Source organism: Mixophyes fleayi, chromosome 1 (genome assembly GCF_038048845.1).
Source record: "Mixophyes fleayi isolate aMixFle1 chromosome 1, aMixFle1.hap1, whole genome shotgun sequence".
NCBI lineage: Eukaryota > Metazoa > Chordata > Amphibia > Anura > Limnodynastidae > Mixophyes > Mixophyes fleayi.
In genome coordinates, this window is record NC_134402.1 from 93410683 (window position 1) to 93432625 (window position 21943).

A 21943-nucleotide genomic window follows, 5' to 3' on the forward strand; every position below is an offset into this window, starting at 1 on the left:
AGCAAGACAGAAATCATGAAGTAACAAGAAACAAAGGTGAGATAATTTTTTATTTAAAAAATAAAAAAAAAGTGTTTTGCTCTGGATGTCAAATACATTAATTTAGATGGAACAAGAAAAATTGATTTGCGTTTCTGTGTAGTGGAAACTGTCTTGCATGATGCTTCACAGTTCTGAATGTTGGTTAACTAACTGAGCTCTAGGCATTGTGCCCAGAATACACTCAATCCAATATAATGCCACAGTAGGAAAACAGGTTTGATATTACTTTTGACATAAGTACAAAGAAACAAGTGTTTTATATGAGTTCACATCCATTAAAGACTTGTTTAAAGAATATAAGTTGAATACAAATGTAAAATATGTTGGCTTTTATAAATAAATATCTTGGTGAGAATATTGGTGAAATAATCTAAAACAAATGTACTGTATTGTCTATTGAAATAAGAAGAATAGATGATATTGTATATCATATATATTGATGTTAGGACTGAAAGTATTGACTATTTCAATCATGCAAATATGATTTATTTGCAAAATGTGCACCCTATTGCAACCTGATTGAGTAATAGGATACACAAATTTTATACAGGTCACTGGCTATTCATTAAGCAAGAAAAAATAATTATTCAAATTATGCAAATCAAATTGCTCATCAAAAATCCGATTGTGTTGAATGAGTTAATGATTTTAGGTTTGTCATTGTATTAATTTTAAAGATTTGCTCATAGATCTAGCATCGCCGTCAAAAATCATCTTATATTTTAATTAGACACTACGGGCCTGATGCAGAGTCGGACGCAAGTCCAACTGGACAGTGCAAAAAGCACTTTTGGTCAAGGAGCTGTCTCAGTTTGCATTCAGACTGAGACGGATCTCCCTCGTGCAACTCTCTGTGCTTAGAGAGTTTGAACGGGGATATTTGTGGGCGAGCCTAGCAATGTACAGATACCTTGCTGTATTAAAAGAAGAATTTAAAAAATGATTGAATGTAAAAAAAAAAAAGGTGTGCACCCCCTCCCAAACAGCATAACCAACCCTAGTGCTGTTTGGGGGAAAGAAGCACAATTTTTTTTATCTTTTTATTTTTAGACATTAACTTGTTTATTTAGTAATCTGCTTTATAGAGATGCTGTGATTTATACACTTAAGTGTATCATGCACACCGGCCCATGAGGCAGATAAAGAGGTGTGTTTGTGCAATTTGTATAGTGTTCTGAGTTGCATGTATCTAAAGATGCATTTGATTTGGAATACTGTGTAAATTATGGGCTTCAATTTACATTTATGAGATAAGAGTAAATTGTGTCTGACTCTACATCAGGCCTTAAGGTAGAGGTGTCCAATCTCAGTCCTCAAGGGCTACTAACAGGTCATGTTTTCAGGATGTCTGTCTGTAGAAACAGGTGGGATAATTACTGTCCAGCCAAATAGATTAACTAACATGTGCATGATTAAAGAAATCCTGAAAACATGAACTGTTGGTAGCCCTTGAGATCTGAGTTTGGACACCTCTGCACTAAGGTGTTAATATGAACTGCCTGTTGTTCACTGATTATTCTTATGGATAAAACTTTTTGTACTTAAGCATGAGGAAGGTTTTAAAGATTCAGTCTAGTGAGGTGCTTCTTAAGCAATTGTGTGTGAGGGAAATGCTAAGCGTTCAAGAGCATTGAAGAGAGTGTATATTTCTTTCTAAGGTAATGTGGACTATCCTTGAGTTAAATGTGTACATGAGATATATATAAGGGGATTTAATGTTTGAATGTATACAAACTGAATTATTCTTATCAAAGTTACTTATTTTCTTGAGAATTCTCATGTTTTAGCACTGAGCAGCATATTTTACAAAGAATTCCTCATGCTCAGCATGATGTTTGATAAAAATGTCTTAAATCTGCTTCCTCTAAGATGATTGGTCTAGAAATCATAGTGGTAACTTTATCAAGCTGCGAGTTTTCGGCAAGTTTGAAAAGTGGAGATGTCACCTATAACAACCAATCAGATTCTAGCTACTAAATAAATGATAACTTGAATCTGATTGGTTGTTATAGCCAACATAATTTTCAAACCTGCCAAAAACTTGCAGCTTGATAAATATACCCCATAGTATTAAAAACTGCACTTGATAAGAAACTCCATTGTACAGAGTTGCACCGAACACGTTTTACACTATTTCAAATTCTAGATGACTCATCTTGGAAAGATTAGAGAAATGATTATACTTGTATCTTTCAGCATTTGACATCACTTGGTCGGGTTATAACTAATATGATATTTAGGTGCATAGTGGCTGCATACTTGGTTAAATCAATGAACATTCTTTGTAAAAAAGTTATGAGTATTTCCATGGCTGCATTTTACATGTGTATTATAGCTTTCAGCTGCAGTATTGTTTTTTTCTGCTAAGCTAAAATTAAGAATTGTATCATCTGTTGACACATATACAGATAGACCCCTGGCATTAATGAAAATACCAAATGATAATCTTTCAGAAAGAAACTGAGATTCAATAGTTTTCAGGGGCGGGCTGGCCCGGGGGGCAGCGCCCCCCGGGCCGCTGGGTCAGACGGCTATTAGGGCCGGGGGGTAGGCCGGCCGGCCGCCCCCTGGATGCAAAATACATCATTTTCCCCGCGGCCGCATCTGATGACATGAGATCCGGCCGCGTCCCCTGTCATGTGATGCGACCACCTGTGTGCCCCCCGGGCTTCCGTCTCCCAGCCCGCGCCTGATAGTTTTACTTGGAAATCAGGGCCTTACAAAATATAAATGACTTTAATACAAGTGATGTATTACAAGAATTCCACAGACTGTTTATGTTGAGACTTATCAGAAGTACCGTACATCATACCAGTACTAATAAGTACCCACAACATGTTCCGTCATCAGTGACATCTGTCTCAGATTGCAGGCTTGCACAACCTACACTTAGTTTAACACACATTTTTTTTTTAAGGTCAAACGAAGTGTGCATAGTTGAAAACATTAAATATTAACTATGTTATATAGTAGAGCTATACACAGATATGCTCATGCTCCAGTATAATATTTAAACCTAAAGATATTTGAAATGATAGACACAAAAATAATTCCCTGGCACTGAGGAAGATTGTGGATTCTAATTACAAATGAAGAGAGGGAAAGGAAGAGAATAAGAGAACGGAAGGCTATACTCTGCAGCTGCAAAAGAGTCTGTGAGCTCTATCACGTGGAAAAGAATAAAGTAAAATATCTGCGTTGAGTAATAGCAATCCCTTAAGCCCACAAAGGAATGAGTTTGTGAAAATATTACATAAAATACTTTTATTAATACCACATTAAAAATAAACGATGTATAAAATGACAAAACCAAACATTGACACATATCACTGAAAATTCATCCCACACATAGCTTGAATGTAATAAGATAATATAAAGCCTGATCAGTACACTGATATAGATATATATATATATATATATATATCTATAATATATATATATATATATATATATATATATATATATATATATATAGAATATAAATGCCTAGTGGCGTGTATTAGTCTGTCTGTGTGTGTGTGTGGAAAAAATAAAACCAAGCTGCAGAGCCACCTGCTGGGCGGAGTTATACACTGACCTACTAAATTCTTAGTGTGTGTGGAAAAATAAATTCAGAAAGGGCTGAAATTTGGTATACTAAGATGTTTTTAATTTGTTAATTTAATTTGTTAATTGTTAAAAGTGTTTATAAAGATTTTAAAAAATATATATATATATTTCTTGAAGGAGAAGTGACAGTTGGGAGTGGTTGGTGGTTGCCGGGGGTGACAGTGGGGAGTGGTTGGTGGTTGCCGGGGGTGACAGAGCGAGAGGAGTGTGATATTCAGGACCGCTGAGAGAGATCCCTGTGTCTGGATAGACATCTGGATAGATGTGGCGATGAAAATGAAGGATGAGGTGATGGAGAAGAATGATGAGGTGGTGACATTTGGACAAAACCACGTTAAAAAAGGGCGCTTACGTCGGGAAGTAACGCTCTTCCCCTGAGGAGGCCTGGGCTATGGCCCAAATGCATGACAAGAACCTTTTTAACACCTTAAGTAGCTTGATTTGACTAGAATGCATGAGTATCATGCACGGGTTAACTTGTGTATATATATATATATATATATATATATATATATATATATATATATATATATATATATATATATATGAACATTTAAACAACTTGTATTAAATCTAATCAAAGATCACATTGCTTGGTTTCAATACCGGTCACAACCTTATCTGAGTAAAATATTCAAATGCAACAATAATAATTTTTGCTTTAACAACTCTCTGATGACATAGATGTAAATTTCCTTCATATGTAAATGTACTTCAGATTTTAATAGATTATGCTGTAAATAATAGTGTTGAATGTACTAATGTCAACGTTACAATTGTCTTAGTGCAATCAGGCTTCGATAATCATATGGGAGTCTGAAATGGCCAATATAGTCACTCTGAAATAGGAAATAAATACTGTGCTGTTATAAACATGGCGATATGCTAAGGCTTGAAAAAAGAAAGATTATATTTTCCCCCAGTCGAGAAGATGATTTCTACTTTACATCCAAAAATGTTAAAGATGGTTAGTCTATTCACAGAGGTGAACCACGAGTAGACAAATCATTGCCGATAGATAGAAGCTCTTATGGTGCTCTCTGTTAGCTTAGCCGTAAAGACACAGACCTCCTTGACACATGTCCGACCAGCTGGCAAACTTGTTGAAATGGTTGTGAATAATTAGCTGTTTGGAACAGCACTTTAAACTTCTCTCTGTGTATCGGCTTCTGACTAGTGTGCCGTGAGTGGACATTTAACAGTACAGTTTCATAGCCAGTTGTGTGTAATAGATTCTTATTAAGTATCTTAAATTATCTTCTCCCTGATGCGCTTCATCATATCTGAACGATTTCTTCAGAGGAGTGTGGAAACAGAGAGCACCATAGAAGCGTCTAACAGCAATCATTTGCCAACCCACAGCTCACCTCTGTGAACTCTCTATTAGAATCTGAAGGACATTTACATCTATGTCATCAGAGAGTTTATTGTCAAACCAGCAATTATTATTGCTATGTTTGGTTGTTTTAGTCAGATGAGGCTGTGACCGGTATTGAAGTCATGCAAAGTGATCCTCCTTTGGATCTTACGCTAATTGTTTAAATGATCATATAGATCAGTGTGCTGATCAGGCTGTATATTACATTCAAGCTATGTGTGGAATGATTTATAAGTGAGATGTGTAAATGATTGTTTTTGTTGTTTTATACATGGCTGCTTTAATATGGTATTAATAAACGTATTTTATGCAATATTTTCACTAACTTATTCCTTTTTGGAGTTAACAGATTGCTGCTATTCAGCGTTGCATTTTTTCTTGATATTTGAAATGACTTTGATTAATAAGGAAAGAATTGTTTTACTAAAAAAAAAGTCTTAAATGTACATTCAACCAGCAGGTGATATATACAGCTACACCACAAGTTAATTATACAATTATTATTGCAGGTAACATTATAATGTCCATTGTTTAGGTGACACATTATATAATGATGGGCACCAGTTAATATATTATACATTTTTATGGGATAAACAGCTGAAAGCAAAGTAAGTTTCAAATTAGGTTTTGGAATACTGAGATTTCCTAGCCAAAAGTTAGTCCATTCCAAATCTCAAAGTGCAAACAATGTGCAGTAATGTGCAGCAGTAAATGGGAATTGTGATTTTCTTGTCACACAGCAAGCTCTTCAGTGCCCTTCAGCTGCAATCTCACAGCTATGTGCTTCTTTCTGTACTTTCTGTGTGACAAGGAAATTGTGGTTTCCATTTATTTGCTGTTTTTTTATATGGGCGCCTCAGAACAATAGCCAGAAAAATACAGCATTCTAATTGCCCTGTCTTACAACATCCTAAACGAATGGAGGTAATGGAAAAATGACAGAAGGCAATGGATAGCAAAGTGGACTGCTTTTGCGAAGGGCACTGGATATGCACCCTCAAATCATAACTTAGCTAAGTGCACATAAATGTACATACCTCTGCAGAGTGCACCTAGGTTTGCAGAGTGGCATAAAAATCATGCAGTGTGCAAAAGTTTAAATGTTCCTACTATACTAGAATTATCCCTGTCATTAAACGTTTTAATGTTTCTCCTGAAATACTGTTTGGTTTAGTCTCATTTATAGCTTACATTCATTATGTGCTTTCATTATTATAAGTGAGAACACTGCCTTTATTTCATGCAACACTTTTGTTTCTTTGTAGCTGTTTTTTACATTGGGCAGAGTCTGCATGGAAAAGCGTTTTTCAAGTGAGATTAAAAGAACCAAAATGTGTACAAGATGAGACCCTTTCTCTACCAGCTCAGAACTGGAGAAAAATTCAAATGTTTTTGTTTTTCAGAGTAAAAACATACTTACCAACTTTAGTAAGTTGGTTTCCTGGAGCCTGCGGGGCAAATGGGCGTGATGGGGGGGCTTCAAAATGTGCGTCATTTTGGCTCCGCCCCCATGACATAATGACGTGAACGCGTCATTTGACAGCGGGGGCGGGGCCAAACACTGCGATTCACCGGGAATCGCGGCGTTTGGGCCCTAATTCTTCACTAGGAAGTGGACAGATCTGGGAGATTGCCACACTTTTCCGGGAGTCCGTGAGACTCTCGCAAAATGCGGGAGTCTCCCGGACATTCCGGGAGAATTGGTAAGTATGAGTCAAAATGGCTATACTTCTGCAAAGTAACAAACACCCATAAAAATGCCCCCTTTCCACCCCTTTATCTGAGTTTAATAATCTCATTCCTGAAAATGTAATATCATTTTTGCACTGCTCTTAATACCAAACAGCATAGGTGTGTCTACTATGTACTTATCAAGGAAAGTCTTCACCCAACAACTTCCACCAGCCGGAGAAATCTCTTGCTGCCCGGCAAACATCAACATGTTGCTCCACAAATTAAAGCACTTTGGCAGAAATCTGGGAACTATAACACAAAGTGTCACCAAACAGTATTCTGCATTTTGCAAGGCTGTTTTGTTCTTTGTAAATTAGGTCTACTGTGTTAGTTTCTGACTTGGCAACATTGATGTAATATCTGTAAAAGTTAATAGAAGTCTTTCCATTTGCCCAAAAATTATACTCTAACAAAACTGCCTGTTTACATGGTATTTGTTTAACATTCCAGTGTCTTAGCTAAAATATTGTTAAGTGCAATCGAAAAGTATTTATCATTCTGCATTAAAGATCATCTGTGCAAAAGAGAATATATAAAAAGAATACATTAAATACAAAATACTATTGTTTATTTTCATTCTAGGAAAAAACATTTAGACTGGCTCATACTTGGTTCTTTCATAAAATAATCACGTTTTGTAATTCTCACTTTAGTAGATGAGTAATATATTTAATATCAATCCTTTTTTCTATAATGTGGAAAACTTCAACAATACTGTGTTTCTAATTAATATTGTTTTGCAAAGAATAACTTCATCATTCATATGATGCATCAAGCAGCTATTGCTGACAGCATATGAAAACCTTATTTTGAAAAAAGATGTTCTTGTATAGAGAACAGATGCATTCCAGTCTAACAAAGAGGTTATTCAGCTCTTCTCAAGCACTTTACTGAAACAAATCAAACTTTCTGGCAGACTTAACAATAAGTCTTAACAAGGAGCGAAGCAGCAAATCTATCTCTTTGTTTACTAACCCCTTCTTGTTTTCTATGTTTCTGTTCTACTTCCTAAAAATATTCTCACATTTGACAATTGAAAAGATCTCTTTTTTTTTTAATAAGAACATGTATATCTGGGTAAGCATGTGGGTCTGTAATATTGTAAAATGTTTAATACTTAATACTTAATAGAGGCATAAATGCCAGCAGTAAATATATGAATAAATGCTCCTCGTGATTGTAATACTCCATCGTTCATTAGAAAACTGTTGATGCAACTACTGTTGTGATAAGGAGCTATGATCATCTCTTGCAGCACAGAAATACTTCTAGTACTAACTGGGTTCAAACACCTTTTATTCATGTCTGAACACACAGGGCTTGATTCATTAAGGAGAGCAAAGCATGAAAAAGGAGTAACTTTGATCCTGGACTAAACCATGTAATAATGCAAGAGGTGCAAATTAGTTTATTATTTTGCACATAAGTTAAATCCTGGCTGTATTTTCATGTAACACACAAATACTTGATAGTTTTATTTTTACACTGAATTTTAAAGTTCTAGGACATGCTCTATCCTAAATATAAACCTGCCCCCACATTTTAATTTTACACCCCCCCCCTCCAATGCAACATGGTTTTGCCAAGGTGCAGTTACTCATTTTTTTGCTTTACTTTCTTTAATGAATCAGGCCCATAGTGTATGTTGAATTAATTCAAATAACTACATATAGTATCAATTCAAACCTGCAGGTGAATATAGTGTTTTGAAATTTTTTTGGGGGCAGTGTTACTCTGGAAACCAGATATAATACTGAGGGATTGTTTCAGAAAGTGGCAAATATGATTTGAATATAAATAACTGGGAATGTAACATAGTCTGAACAAAGTATAAACTCATAAGTATTCGTAGTACACTTGAGTATGAATGCAAATCACTTGCTGATGTGAATCAATTCATACATACACAGGTACAGAATTGAGGCATGTTCACCTATCTTTTTTATATTTGCAGTTAGTGCGTTTAATTACATTTTTTTTCTATAATGTAAATTATAATATTGACAAATAAACAGTATGCATGCCATCTTTATGCTTGTTTGAAAACCTAAAACTTACCTCTCTTTAAGGAAATAGCACCTAGGCCTGGCTAAGTCATAGGAAGGCTTAGTTATCATCATCATCATCATCATCATTTATTTATATAGCGCCACTAATTCCGCAGCGCTGTACAGAGAACTCACTCACATCAGTCCCTGCCCCATTGGGGCGTACAGTCTAAATTCCCTAACACACACATACACACACACACACAGACACAGACAGAGACAGAGACAGGCAGACAGATAGACTAGGGTCAATTTGTTAGCAGCCAATTAACCTACCAGTATGTTTTTGGAGTGTGGGAGGAAACCGGAGCACCCGGAGGAAACCCACGCAAACACAGGGAGAACATACAAACTCCACACAGATAAGGCCATGGTCGGGAATTGATCTCATGACCCCAGTGATGTAAGGCAGAAGTGCTAACCACTACACCACCGTGCTGCCCATATCACTCTAATTTGCTGTTTTCCGAATGTGAAAGCAATAATCACTTCTGCATTAATAGGTTAGTGATACCAGAAAACATAACTTTAGCAAGAATTTCTCCACTGTAGGAATAACAGCGTATAGGGGAGTTCGTCCTGCCGTTAATAAGTTTTCCAGTCAGTCTTGTGCAAAACAACATGCAATTTGCAACTTAATCCACCACTTCACCATAAGAGTTTAGTACCTTGATGACAAGATTAAATGTAACCTTTTGTAATGCATTTTTTCAGGACAGATAGAACTTTCTTTTGATAGGACATTAATATATAAATATTTTTATTTTACTGGCATCTTATAAAGAAAATGAGTTAAAATAGGGTCAAAATATATTTTTTTATGACTCTTCCTAAAGTTAGACTAATATAATTAAAGCTGTCAGGTATTTAACCAAAAATGATATCTACTAGTTCTCTGAAGTAAAGAGATACCAAATATCTGTAATGGATATATCAGCACACTATTATATCCATTCTTATATGTAAACTGCTGATAGAGCCAGGTTGATGTAGATCTCAATACTATTAGTCACAGGGAAGATCTGGTCAGGAACTCCCCTACACGCTGTTATACCTACAGTGGAGAAATTCCTGGTAAAGTTATGTTTTCCGGCATCACTAACCTCTTAACACAGAAGTGATTATTGCTTTCACATTCGGAAAACAGCAAATTAGAATAATGTTTGCAATTAATTGGAGGGGAAGGAACCAAATTGATCAATGACAGCGCAGAAACCCATGGCTGTCATCAAATCACACTCACCTCTTCTTTTCATACATATCCTACACAGCTCTCAGACACAAATTTGATAAGTAGCCAAGTATGACCTTGAGGAGGAAGAAATGTCCTACAATAAGATAGCTTCTGGTCTGGATTGATAGTCAAATCAGTAACAAAACTTGTAGCGTTACATTAATATAAATCAAAGGCTGTGTATTACGGATATGAATAATATACTTTCATTGTTGATACAAATCTAAATATAACCATCATGCTCTGTCCCGCTCCTCTGCAGCATGATACCATGTTTGAAGTCATTTACTTCTCCAACAGACCAGACACGGGGTGATTGACAGCATGATATGCATTGCATATACAGCATTGCACCATGGGGATTGATGGATTCATAAACAGGGGATAGGTCTTAGATGTCACAGAAACTGAAATGAGGGGACCTGCATCAGATACCTTCAAAAACAATGCCATAAAAATATAACTTCCATTAATATCAATTTTAGGAATTAGTGGCCCTTTAATATTTAACTTGATGTGGTAAGACCCTTTAATTCTGCTTTTATTTAATAACCCCTCCACACGGTCTCAGTGTCTAATCATGTTTGCTCATACTATCACACCATGGCTGTAGTAAATTAGTATATGGAATCTAACAACTTTTTTTAAATTCCTGCAGTCATTTAAAGATCAAATAAAATATTGCGCCTTAATACCGAGCCAAAAATGTAAGGTATTGATTTGTAGATCGTTAATTGCTATATACTGTATGTCACATGGAATATTGATCTATTTTAATTTTACGCTTACCTTAACATCTGAATGTAAAATTAATTTTGCTTACAGATCAATTTCAGACATGTAATTCTTGATTGCTTTGAGGGCAGTGTCAAGCTTTTTTGATTAAATTAGCCATACCATGCTTACACATTGATCTTTTTACTTAAATGCAAAATACTCAATTTAAAAAAAAAATTGAAACAATTTTAATATGTAATGCATAAAATTAAGATAAATATAGGAAAATATTTGGGCGTAGAGATGTGAGTATTGATCATTTATAAAGGGCAAGTGTAATGCATGTTTTGTTTTGTGCTTTTGTGAATGTACACATTGTACCCTCTAAGGAAATATATCGCAGCAGGTGGACCTAACTAATCCTAGATGGTCAGCCATTCTCGAACACTATAAGGTTAGATATCTACCTATGATCCAACAGCCATCATAGGATTGGTGCACCCACACATATCAATCATAGATCATAAAGACAGGCCAAAGGAAAATAAATGTCTATCAGGGCACTCTGAGTAGCATATATTAAAATATATTCAAAACTTTATTGATATACATTAAAAACATGTTCAATATCAGTGTGTTTACACATGGAGATCGAGACAATTAGCGAAATTTAAAACATGTAGCAGTAGTGATAAACCAAAACAATAATTGTTAAAACTGGCAGATACAATCTGCTATGGCGCACCACCGGCTCCCATAATTACTTAAATACACTGTAATCAATGTGGGACAGAACCATAGAAAGTAGGACTAGGAGTCACTGCTATTAGTATATTCTTAGCAGGACCCTTATACCGTCCTCTAATGTGCCAAAGTGAGATTAGGATAATCTGCTTATAATAGCGTTATCATCAGATTTTGACTTTACAAAGGCACAAGACTATGTGTTATTCCATCAAGTATAACCATGCTACTGCAAACCGGTATGATCAGTATGAGGCATCCTATTACAGCCAAAAATGGCCAAAACTCTGGTAAGTATACAGGGCATTCTCTGTGTGCCTTCCTTAACATCCCCCTTTAATACTGACGATACTCGTGCTCAACAGCTTATCCGGAGTTAGTCATTTATATGATTGATACACACTGAAATTACTATGGGAAGAAAGCACCATCAAGAGTAGGACTAGGAGTCACTGCTGTTTGTATATAGGCAGAAGGAACCTTATACCGTCCTCTGATGTGTTAAAGTGAAAGTAGGGTATTCTGTTTATAGTATCATTATCATTGAATTTTCGCTCTAAATAGACACACAATTATGCCTTATCTCATAAATTATAACTATACCACTACAGACTGATATAATAGGTTCGCAGAGTCCTATTTTAGTTAAAACTAGGGATGTGCACCGGCCACTTTTCGTGTTTTAGGTTTTGGGTTTTGGGTTCTGATTACCTTCAGGTTTTGGGTTCTAATGGGTTTTGCCAAAACACCCCCCTCAAGGTTTTGGGTTTTGGGTTCTGATTTTTTTTTAAAAAAGCATAAAAACAGTTTTTTTGGGGTTTTTTTTTCACTCCTACGCTATTATTAACCTCAATAACATTCATTTCCACTCATTTCCAGTCTATTCTGAACACCTCACACCTCACAATATTGTTTTTAGGCCAAAAGGTTACACCGAGGTAGCTGGATGACTAAGCTAAGTGACACAAGTGGGCGGCACAAACACGTGGCCCATCTAGGAGTGGCACTGCAGTGGCAGACAGGATGGCAGTTTGAAAAGCTAGGCCCCAAAGAGCACATAATGCCCAAAAAAGAGTTGCAGGAATTGTCTTTGGGCCCTCCCACCCACCCTTATGTTGGTGAAATAGGACATGCGCACTTTAACAAACCAATCATTTCAGCGACAGGGCCTACAAAACTGTGGCTGAAATGATTGGTTCATTTGGACCCCCACAAAACGAGCGGGCAAAGAAAAAAAAGAGGTGCAAGATGGAATTGTCCTTGGGCCCTCCCACCCACCCTTATGTTGCGGAAAAAGGACATGCACACTTTAACAAACCAATCATTTCAGCGACAGGGCCTACAAAACTACTGTAGCTGAAATGATTGGTTTGTTTGGGCCCCCACACAAAAAAAGCTATTCATCTCTCCCTGTACAAAGTAAACTGGCTCTACTGAGGCAAGATGTCGTCCTCATCCTCATCCTCTGATTCCTCGCCCCCTTCAGTGTGTTCTTCCTCATCCTCACACATTATCAATTCGTCCCCGCTGGACTCCACAATCACAGGGCCCTCTGTAGTCTCTGGAGGCCATTGCTGGTCTTCATTGAAGAATTGATAATTAATTTTGATGAACATCATCTTCTCAACATTTTGCGGAAGCAACCTCCTTCGCCGCTCACTGACCAGGTTCCCCACTGCACTAAAAGTTTGTACAGGGGCTTCCAAACTGCCTTTTTTTCCTGCGAGTACAAGTAAGGACTGTCTGACATGTCTACTTGGATGCTGTCAGCAAAGTAATACTCCACCATTTTTTCAATGGTGACAGAATCCAATGCAGCGACAGTAGACATGTCAGCAATCGTTGGCAGGTCCTTCAGTGCGGACCAGATGTTCTCTGCATCCCCGCCAGCGGGTCATTTAGGAAATCTCAGCTGTTTCCTCGCAGCCACAGGTGTGGAAGAAAATGAAGGAGGAGCTGTTGGCATGTCACGGTCCTCTTCAGATGACAATCCCCTGATCAGCAGGTCTTTGCACCGCTGTAGACTTGTGTCCGCCTGAAACAGAGACACAACATACGCTTTAAACTGAGGATCGAGCACGGTGGCCAGAATGTATTCCTTTGACTTTAAAAGACTGACCACCCTCGGATTCTGGCAAAGCTTACGAAGGGCTTCATCCACAAGAGCTACATGCTTTGTGGAATCGCAATGCTTTACCAGCTCCTCCCTTACTTTCTCCAGCTGCTTCTGCAACAGCCTGATCAGGGGAATCACCTGACTCAAGCTGGCAGTGTCGGAACTGACTTCTCGTGTGGCAAGTTCAAACGGCTGGAGAAACTTGCACAACACGGAAATCAGTCTCCACTGCGGTTGACTCAGGCGCATCCCCACTCCTTTGCCTATGTCGTAGGTGGCTGTGTAGGCTTGAATGGCCTTTTGCTGCTCCTCCATCCTCTGCAGCATATAGAGGGTGGAGTTCCAGCGCGTCACAACCTCTTGTTTGAGGTGATGGCAGGGCAGGTTCAGGCTTTTTTGATGGTGCTCCAGTCTTCGGTAGGCAGTGGCAGAATGGCAAAAGTGTCCCGCAAATTTGATACACAACATTGCCTGCCTTGGAACGAGCAGGCGTTTCGGACATGCTGCTACTGATGCTGCTGCTGCTATTGCTGCGGAAGGCGATGCATCTACCCAGTGGGCTGTCACAGTCATATAGTCCTTAGTTTGCCCTGAACCACTTGTCCACATGTCCGTGGTTAAGTGGACAGTGGGTACAACCGCATTCTTCAGAGCACTGAGGACACTTTTTGTACTTCTCTGTACATCACGGGTATCGCCTGCCTAGTGAAGTGGAATCTAGACGGGATTTGGTACCGGGGACACAATACCTCCATCAACCGTCTAAATCCCACTCTACTGATGGTGGAAACCGGACGCATGTCTAACACCAACATAGCTGTCAAGGCCACAGTTATCCGCTTTGCGATAGGATGACTGCTGTCGTACTTCGTGCTCATGGCAAACGACTGTTGTACGGTCAATTGCTTAGTGAAAGACGTAGCGGTCTTACAACTTCCCCTCTGGAAAGATGACCAACTCCCAGCAGCAACAGCAGCAGCGGCAGAAGTAGGCGTAGCGCTGCAGGATCCTAAGGAAGAATCCCGGATTGAAGAGGACTCAGTCATGCCGGTGACATGGCCTGCAGGACTATCTACGATCCAGATCGAGGAGGAAATTGACGAGGAGGGTGTTACTGGTGTGGATACAACAGGACCAAAGGATTTAGGTGTCCCTGGACTGCTGACGGTCCTAGCCACAGTTCCTGAACTAAACACTGAATTATGAAGGTTCTTCAGGTGTCGTATAAGGGAGGATGTCCCTAGGTGGCCAAGATCCTTACCCCTGCTTATTGCAGCTTTACATAGGGTACATATGGCAATACATTTGTTGTCCAGATTGGGATAGAAATAATTCCAGACCGAAGAGGTGGATTTATTGGTCTTATGGCCAGGCATGACGATGGGCTTTTTCATCCCATGGACAACAACTGTTTCCCCCCCTGGTGCCTCATTTAAGATAACCAGCATCCTCCTCGTCAAGTTCCTCCTCAGCGCCAGCTACATCAATATCCTCCTACTGGTGTACAACATTGACACCTTCATTATCCTAATCTGTAACTGCACTGTGGGTGATCCTTCCAGCATATGCAGAGGGCGTGCTGCAAATGCTGGAAGGAGCCACCTCTTCCCCTACAGTGATGGGAAGGTCAGGCTTCGCAACCACCAACACCCTTGGACTCTCCTTGGGGTTTGATGATGCCATGTCTTTAGAAGGCAGAGTTGTTTGCTGTGTTTTTGATGACAGCTTAACTCTCTTAAATTTTTTAGAGGGGTGGGGAGGAGGAGGGCTTAGATTGTTGTGTGAAGCTGAACCACTAGTCATGAACACAGGCCAGGGCCTAAGCCGTTCCTTGCCACTCTGTGTTGTAAATGGCATATTGGCAAGTTTACGTTTCTCCTCAGATGATTTTAATTTCTTTTTTTTATCATTTTAGTGAACTTTGGCTTTTTGGATTGTACATGCCCTCTACTATCACATTGGGCATCAGCCTTGGCAGACGACGTTGATGCCATTTCATCATCTAGGTCATGACTAGTGCCAGCAGCTTCAGCATTAGGAGGAACTGGTTCTTGATCTTTCCCTACTTTATCCTCCAAATTTTTGTACTCCATTATATTCAGCACAAGAGAGCCTACCCCTAAACCACACACACCCGGCAAAGGCTTTAAAAATTATATGCGGCACAGGACAGTACCACTGGACTGGAGTTAAACAGCAGTACCACTGGACTTATACTGCAGGATCAGTGAACTTTGTTATATAGCAGTACCAATGGACTTATACTGCAGGATCAGTGAACTTTGTTATATAGCAGTACAACTGGACTTATACTGCAGGATCAGTGAACTTTGTTATATAGCAGTACCAATGGACTTATACTGCAGGATCAGTGAACTTTGTTATATAGCAGTACCACTGGACTTATACTGCAGGATCACTGAACTTTGTTATATAGCAGTACCACTGGACTTATACTGCAGGATCAGTGAACTTTGTTATATAGCAGTACCAATGGACTTATACTGCAGGATCAGTGAACTTTGTTATATAGCAGTACCACTGGACTTATACTGCAGGATCAGTGAACTTTGTTATATAGCAGTACCACTGGACTTATACTGCAGGATCAGTGAACTTTGTTATATAGCAGTACCACTGGACGTATACTGCAGGATCAGTGAACTTTGTTATATAGCAGTACCAATGGACTTATACTGCAGGATCAGTGAACTTTGTTATATAGCAGTACCAATGGACTTATACTGCAGGATCAGTGAACTTTGTTATATAGCAGTACCAATGGACTTAAACTGCAGGATCAGTGAACTTTGTTATATAGCAGTACCAATGGACTTATACTGCAGGATCAGTGAACTTTGTTAAATAGCAGTACCAATGGACTTATACTGCAGGATCAGTGAACTTTGTTATATAGCAGTACCACTGGACTTATACTGCAGGATCAGTGGACTTAAAACATAACTTTTATTGTCCAACTGTTGCCCGAGTAGATAATGTCAGCTTGAGATAATATTGAGCCGCAAAATCTGATTGAGCAGTATTAAATATTAGCAGGCTATAATATAAGAAGCTGTTGCCCGAGTAGGTAATGTCAGCTCAAGTAGATGTTAAGCTGCAAAGTCTAATTGAGCAATATAAAGTATCATCAGGCTATCTAAAGCGGAGGTAGCGAAAATTGGAGGAAACTGAGTAACAAGAATCGCTGGGGTTATGTGAAATACCCTACCTAGTAAAAACTGGGGTGCGATTCTTGATTGAAATAAGAGGCAATGAGGATAGGTGAAACAAAATGCCAACGCTTCTTGGCTTTTTCAAGGCAAAAGTCTGAAAGCTGTTTTCAATCCAAGCTCCAATGCCCGAGTGAAGATGGCGGCGTGCAGCGGGGAATAATATTAATCCGGATCTCGCGAGATCCGACGGCGGGATGATGACGTTTTGCCTCGTTCTGAGTTTTGCGTCGGGCGGGAATCCCTGAACAGTGCTCGGATCCGGGCTCGGATCTGCACTGTTCGGGTGTGTTCGGATTTCGGGAATCCGAGCCCGCTCAACCCTAGTTAAAACCATCACAGACCCTAGGTAAATGTACGGGGCGAGTATGATGGTGCTTTCTTCCAACAGTAATTTCAGTGTATATCAATCATATAAATTACTAACCCCGGATAAGCTGTTGAGCATGAGTATTGTCAGTATTAAAGGGGGAGGTTAAGGAAGGCACATGGAGAACGCCCTGTATACTTACCAGAGTTTTGGGCATTTTTGGCTGTAATAGGGTCCCCCATACTGGTCAGTGCTGTTTGTAGTAGCATTGTTGTACTTGATGGAATAACACATAGTGTTGTATCTTTGTAGAGTCAAAATCTGATGATACTGCTATTATAAGAAGATTATCCTAATCTCACTTTGGCACATTGGAGGACGGTATAAGGGTCCTGCTACCAATATACTAATAGCAGTGACTCCTAGTCCTACTTTCTATGGTTTTATCCCACATTGATTACAGTGTATTCAAGTAATTTTGTTAGCCGGTGGTGCATCATAGCAGATTGTAACTGCCAGTTTTAACAGTTATTGTTTTGGTTTTTCACTACTACTACAAGTTTTAAATTTCGCTAATTGTCTCGATCTCCATGTGTAAACACATTGATATTGAATATGTCTTTAATGTAGATCAATAAAGTTTTGTATATATCTTAATGTATGGTCCTCGGAGTGCCCCGATACACATTTATTTTCCTTTGGCTTGTCTTTATGAACAGTGCTCCCTCTGACTGATCTGGAAATTATAGCGTTACAGTTGGTAGAATTTTGCTCTCAAGATACTGATTTGTAATCCTGTTAAATATTTATTATATTTTATTCAATTATACTTTTCCCATAAAAGAAACCAACCATACTGCACAATTTGTACTTCCTCTCTCTTGTAATCTCTTGCGTGAATTTGCCAAGTTCATTGGAAATAGTATTTTGGAAGAGAATGGAGAAACAATCCCATTTTCAACATAAAAGAATTACTGCGTTTATGTACATTGCCTAAACCAGATATCGTAAATTTAAATTTTTCTACCTCATTCTAGTTTTTCCCTTTCTGCAGGAAAAAGGTAACAAGGACTCTAGTAAGAAGATGTAAAATATAAATAATGAAACCCCAACATCTCCCTCTATTGAAAACATAAAAACTTAAAAATAACCAAATAACTTGTAACTTACCTAAAAGGGTTTGAATGATATGTATATTCTTTATTTTTTTATTGATATCTTTGGAGGGTATACCCTTAAAATCCATATGGGGCCAAAGTAATGAACACAAAATTCAATGGGGACATGTGTGTCTCCATATGGTGTATAAAAAATTTATAAGGGTTCTTTTAATATAAGGGTTTCATTTTTAACAATCAACAATGTTTACGTATTGTTATTTCTTAATGCCAGAGGATTCATGGAACTCTTAAATATTGTATGAGTTGCTGCATCCCTCAATGCAAAGAGGGTGTGATTGTCCCTGAATTTGGCATTAATATATACTTTACTTCAGGGTTTGTATTGATGTTCCATACCTTCACCATAATTACTGACAAAAAAGTTACTATTTTAAATTAATGAAACGCCTGTACTGCATAACACTTGGGAATTAATTATGGATAAATAGCCACAGCCCCTGGGCAAAACTAATATATATTATAGGACGGATATTACTATTACTGACAGCCAAGCCCATGTTTCTAAATTGTGTCTAGCCCTATGTTTGCTTTTTGTAATATTTATCATTTATTTATTTATATTTTAGCCTCTTGTTTTTATAGGATCAATATTTTACTATATTGCCACAGTATTGTCTTTTATTTCCACAGCAATACTACTTTTGACACAACATTACATTACACAAAAGATTGTTAAATTGCCATATATATCAAGACATCATTTATTTCCTTTTGTCATTTTTAGTAAACTGATAAAGTGAAATTGGCTCGTGCTGAGTTGTAATGTGCATTATTTTATAGCTCTTTCACAATCACCTTTAATACATTCCTGTTAGACTTCAGACCAATGTATTTGTTTTTTTCTGGATAAACATCAGTGATGTACAATGGGTCCCAGTTCCTTCTTGCTTTATGACTCAGCAATTTTCTCTGCTTTCTGCCTCATCATGCCTAGCTCCGTGGGGCTTGATGCCCCACCGAGTTTCACTTGTGGCCCAAGCTCTTATTAAATAAGTGGATTTCAAAATCGTATATATTGATGTTTTGGGCTAGTGGGCATCGTGAGGGTCTCAGGGGTGTTTTGGGGTCATTGCAGGACTTGGATGGTGGAATGTGGAGTCAATTCTAAGGACATGTGGTGTCTTTTTATTGATGAAATGTATTCTTCTAAACTATTACTGAGATTAAGGGTATTGTGTAAGTCTATTAGGTTGTCCATCATTGATTTAGAGTATGAACAATATCAGAATTATGAGAATATGATGACATAATACTTTACTTCTGTAGGCCACGTTGTATACATATGTATCTATATGTACCCAGTCATTCAAACCGTCCCCAAACAACTTCTTAACCCGATTACCTGTTCTCTACACAGTTCACTTATATTTTATTCTTCTATACTAAAACAATACTCTGAACCCCAAACCAATATTGCGGTGTAACTGAATCAAGTAGCTCCACCATGCACTGGACATTACAATCTGACCAATATGCAATATGTTGTAGTTAACCTTATCTATCAATCTCAGTTTTTTTTCTATAGATTGTAAGCTTGCGAGCAGTTCCTACTTACTTATTTCTCTGTTAATACCCTTGATTTTAGAAGGTGTGTTTGTTTTTCCCTTAGTGTGACGCAGTAATTTATTAGGTAGTCATTATCCATATTATACTATTATCTTTATACTTTTTAACTATACTACTTATAAGGAACATTCCATGTAAGGGATATCAAAATCCTTGCTGAAACCCACCAGTAGTAAATGAGACAATAGCAGAAATGGTGCTGTAGGCGCTATAGTGTCAAATACACTCACCCTCTATCCATGCCTAAAGAAGATCCACATTAATGGGGATAAAGCACTTATCCATACATTCATATTTGTTCTCCCTGTTCCATGCCTACAGACAGTCCATGCCCCACTCAATTTGCCATTCAGAAAGGACTCTGAGCTGTACCAGTGAATAGTTTATCTGCTAAATTACATTCTAGAGCATGATGACATGACCAGTAGATATGCTTGTACTGAGGTTATAGTTTATAGTGGTGCACCCCAAACTGACTTTGGCAACCTAGATAAAGCTACAATGCAATCTGCCATTTTGTTTTGCAATGTAACTACAATAACTGCAAATGTCACATGCTATCAGACATTAATTGGATGCCCCTAGAATTTAGGCAAAGTGTTCAATTTGCCTGTCTTATCTTACTAATGATTTGTGAACAAGTTCTCCCCGTTATCTCTCTATATTTTTCACCATTGTAGCACACAACACTTATCATCATCACCATTTAATTATGTATTGACACCAATTCCGCAGCGCTGTACAGTGAATATTTGTCATTCAAAATGAAGCTTCCATTCCCTAACGCACATTAGTGTTAATTTTCTCAGTAGCCAATTAACCAATCAGTATGTTTTTGGGGTGTGGGAAGAAACTCGAGCACCCGGAGGAAACCCACGCTTAGAAGGGGAGAACATAGAAACTCCACACAGATAAGAGCATAGTTGGGAATCAAACTCTTGACCAACAGTGCTGTGAGGCAGAAGTGCTAACCACTAAGCCAATGTGATTAGTGGTTATCACCTTAGATTCATTTCTAGAAGTCTGTTAATAGTTAATAAATTCAGTAAACAACCCAGTCGCTTTTCATTTACCTACTGGGCACCACAAATGCGGAATTATCCACTAGGCTTTTAATTCTGCTTCCAGCCTAAAGTATTTTAAAATATATGTAATTTCCTATTAGTAGTATGTGTGGAATTTCATGCATAAGTCCTGTTTTTCGTAAAAGAAGCATATACAGTATATGATGTATCAAGGACATACTTGAAAAGGTGTTTTTTCCTGCCAAAACATTTTAGAAGTAAAGATAAATAATAACTACAACACACATACATACACACATTTGTACAGATCCATTTACTAACACAAATATTTATTTGAAAAAGAAAAACATTTCCCAGGGTTCAGGGCTAAATCAACTAACAAATTAAATAAACAGAAAACCGAACAACAAAAGAATATTAACATGCATTTACAAAACAAACGGAAGATACCTATTAATGTTCGGTATCCAATAAATAAATGTTTTGTATAAAAGTGCATTAACGTTTTCATTCAAATATATGTCACCACTTTCTTGGTCTACATTTTAGGTTTGTTGTATAAAGAGGGACTACTGTAATATAATTTTAAACTAGAAACAAATATGCTCAGGAAAGATGTAATTCATCATATTACTGTTCAAACAACATTAAAAACATAGAGCAAAAAGCATGTTAAACATTAACAAATTTAAAAATAATAGTAACTGAAGGCAGCAAAACATAAAATAACTGGATCAAAACAGTCATACCAAACAGAATCTAATCTGAACGCACTAGCATAACATGAAAACCATCAAAATTTCTAGCAGCTTATCCAATAGCTTCCATTTTTTTAGGTATTTGATTCAGTGTAGTTTATTTGTGGATGGGTGTATCATTTGATTGTAGTAAAAGGCATTCCAGACATATTTATAATAAATTGAAGTGAGGACGTAATTACCCGTCAAGGAATGCACCAATGTGGGCAAATTTAGATTCCTGGTAAAATAGAAAAATTTATGTTTCAGTG

General features: G+C 37.8%; 1 protein-coding gene across 2 annotated transcripts in view; it reads left to right on the forward strand.

Moving 5' to 3' along the window:
- FSTL5 (follistatin like 5) overlaps nt 1–21943 on the forward strand; it is a 497380-nt gene that overhangs the window by 104667 nt on the left and 370770 nt on the right. For both annotated transcript variants that reach the window (XM_075198057.1, XM_075198064.1), the window contains exon 3: nt 3–36. In XM_075198057.1, the coding sequence (XP_075054158.1) occupies nt 3–36 (34 nt within the window). The remainder of the gene's footprint in view (nt 1–2; nt 37–21943) is intronic.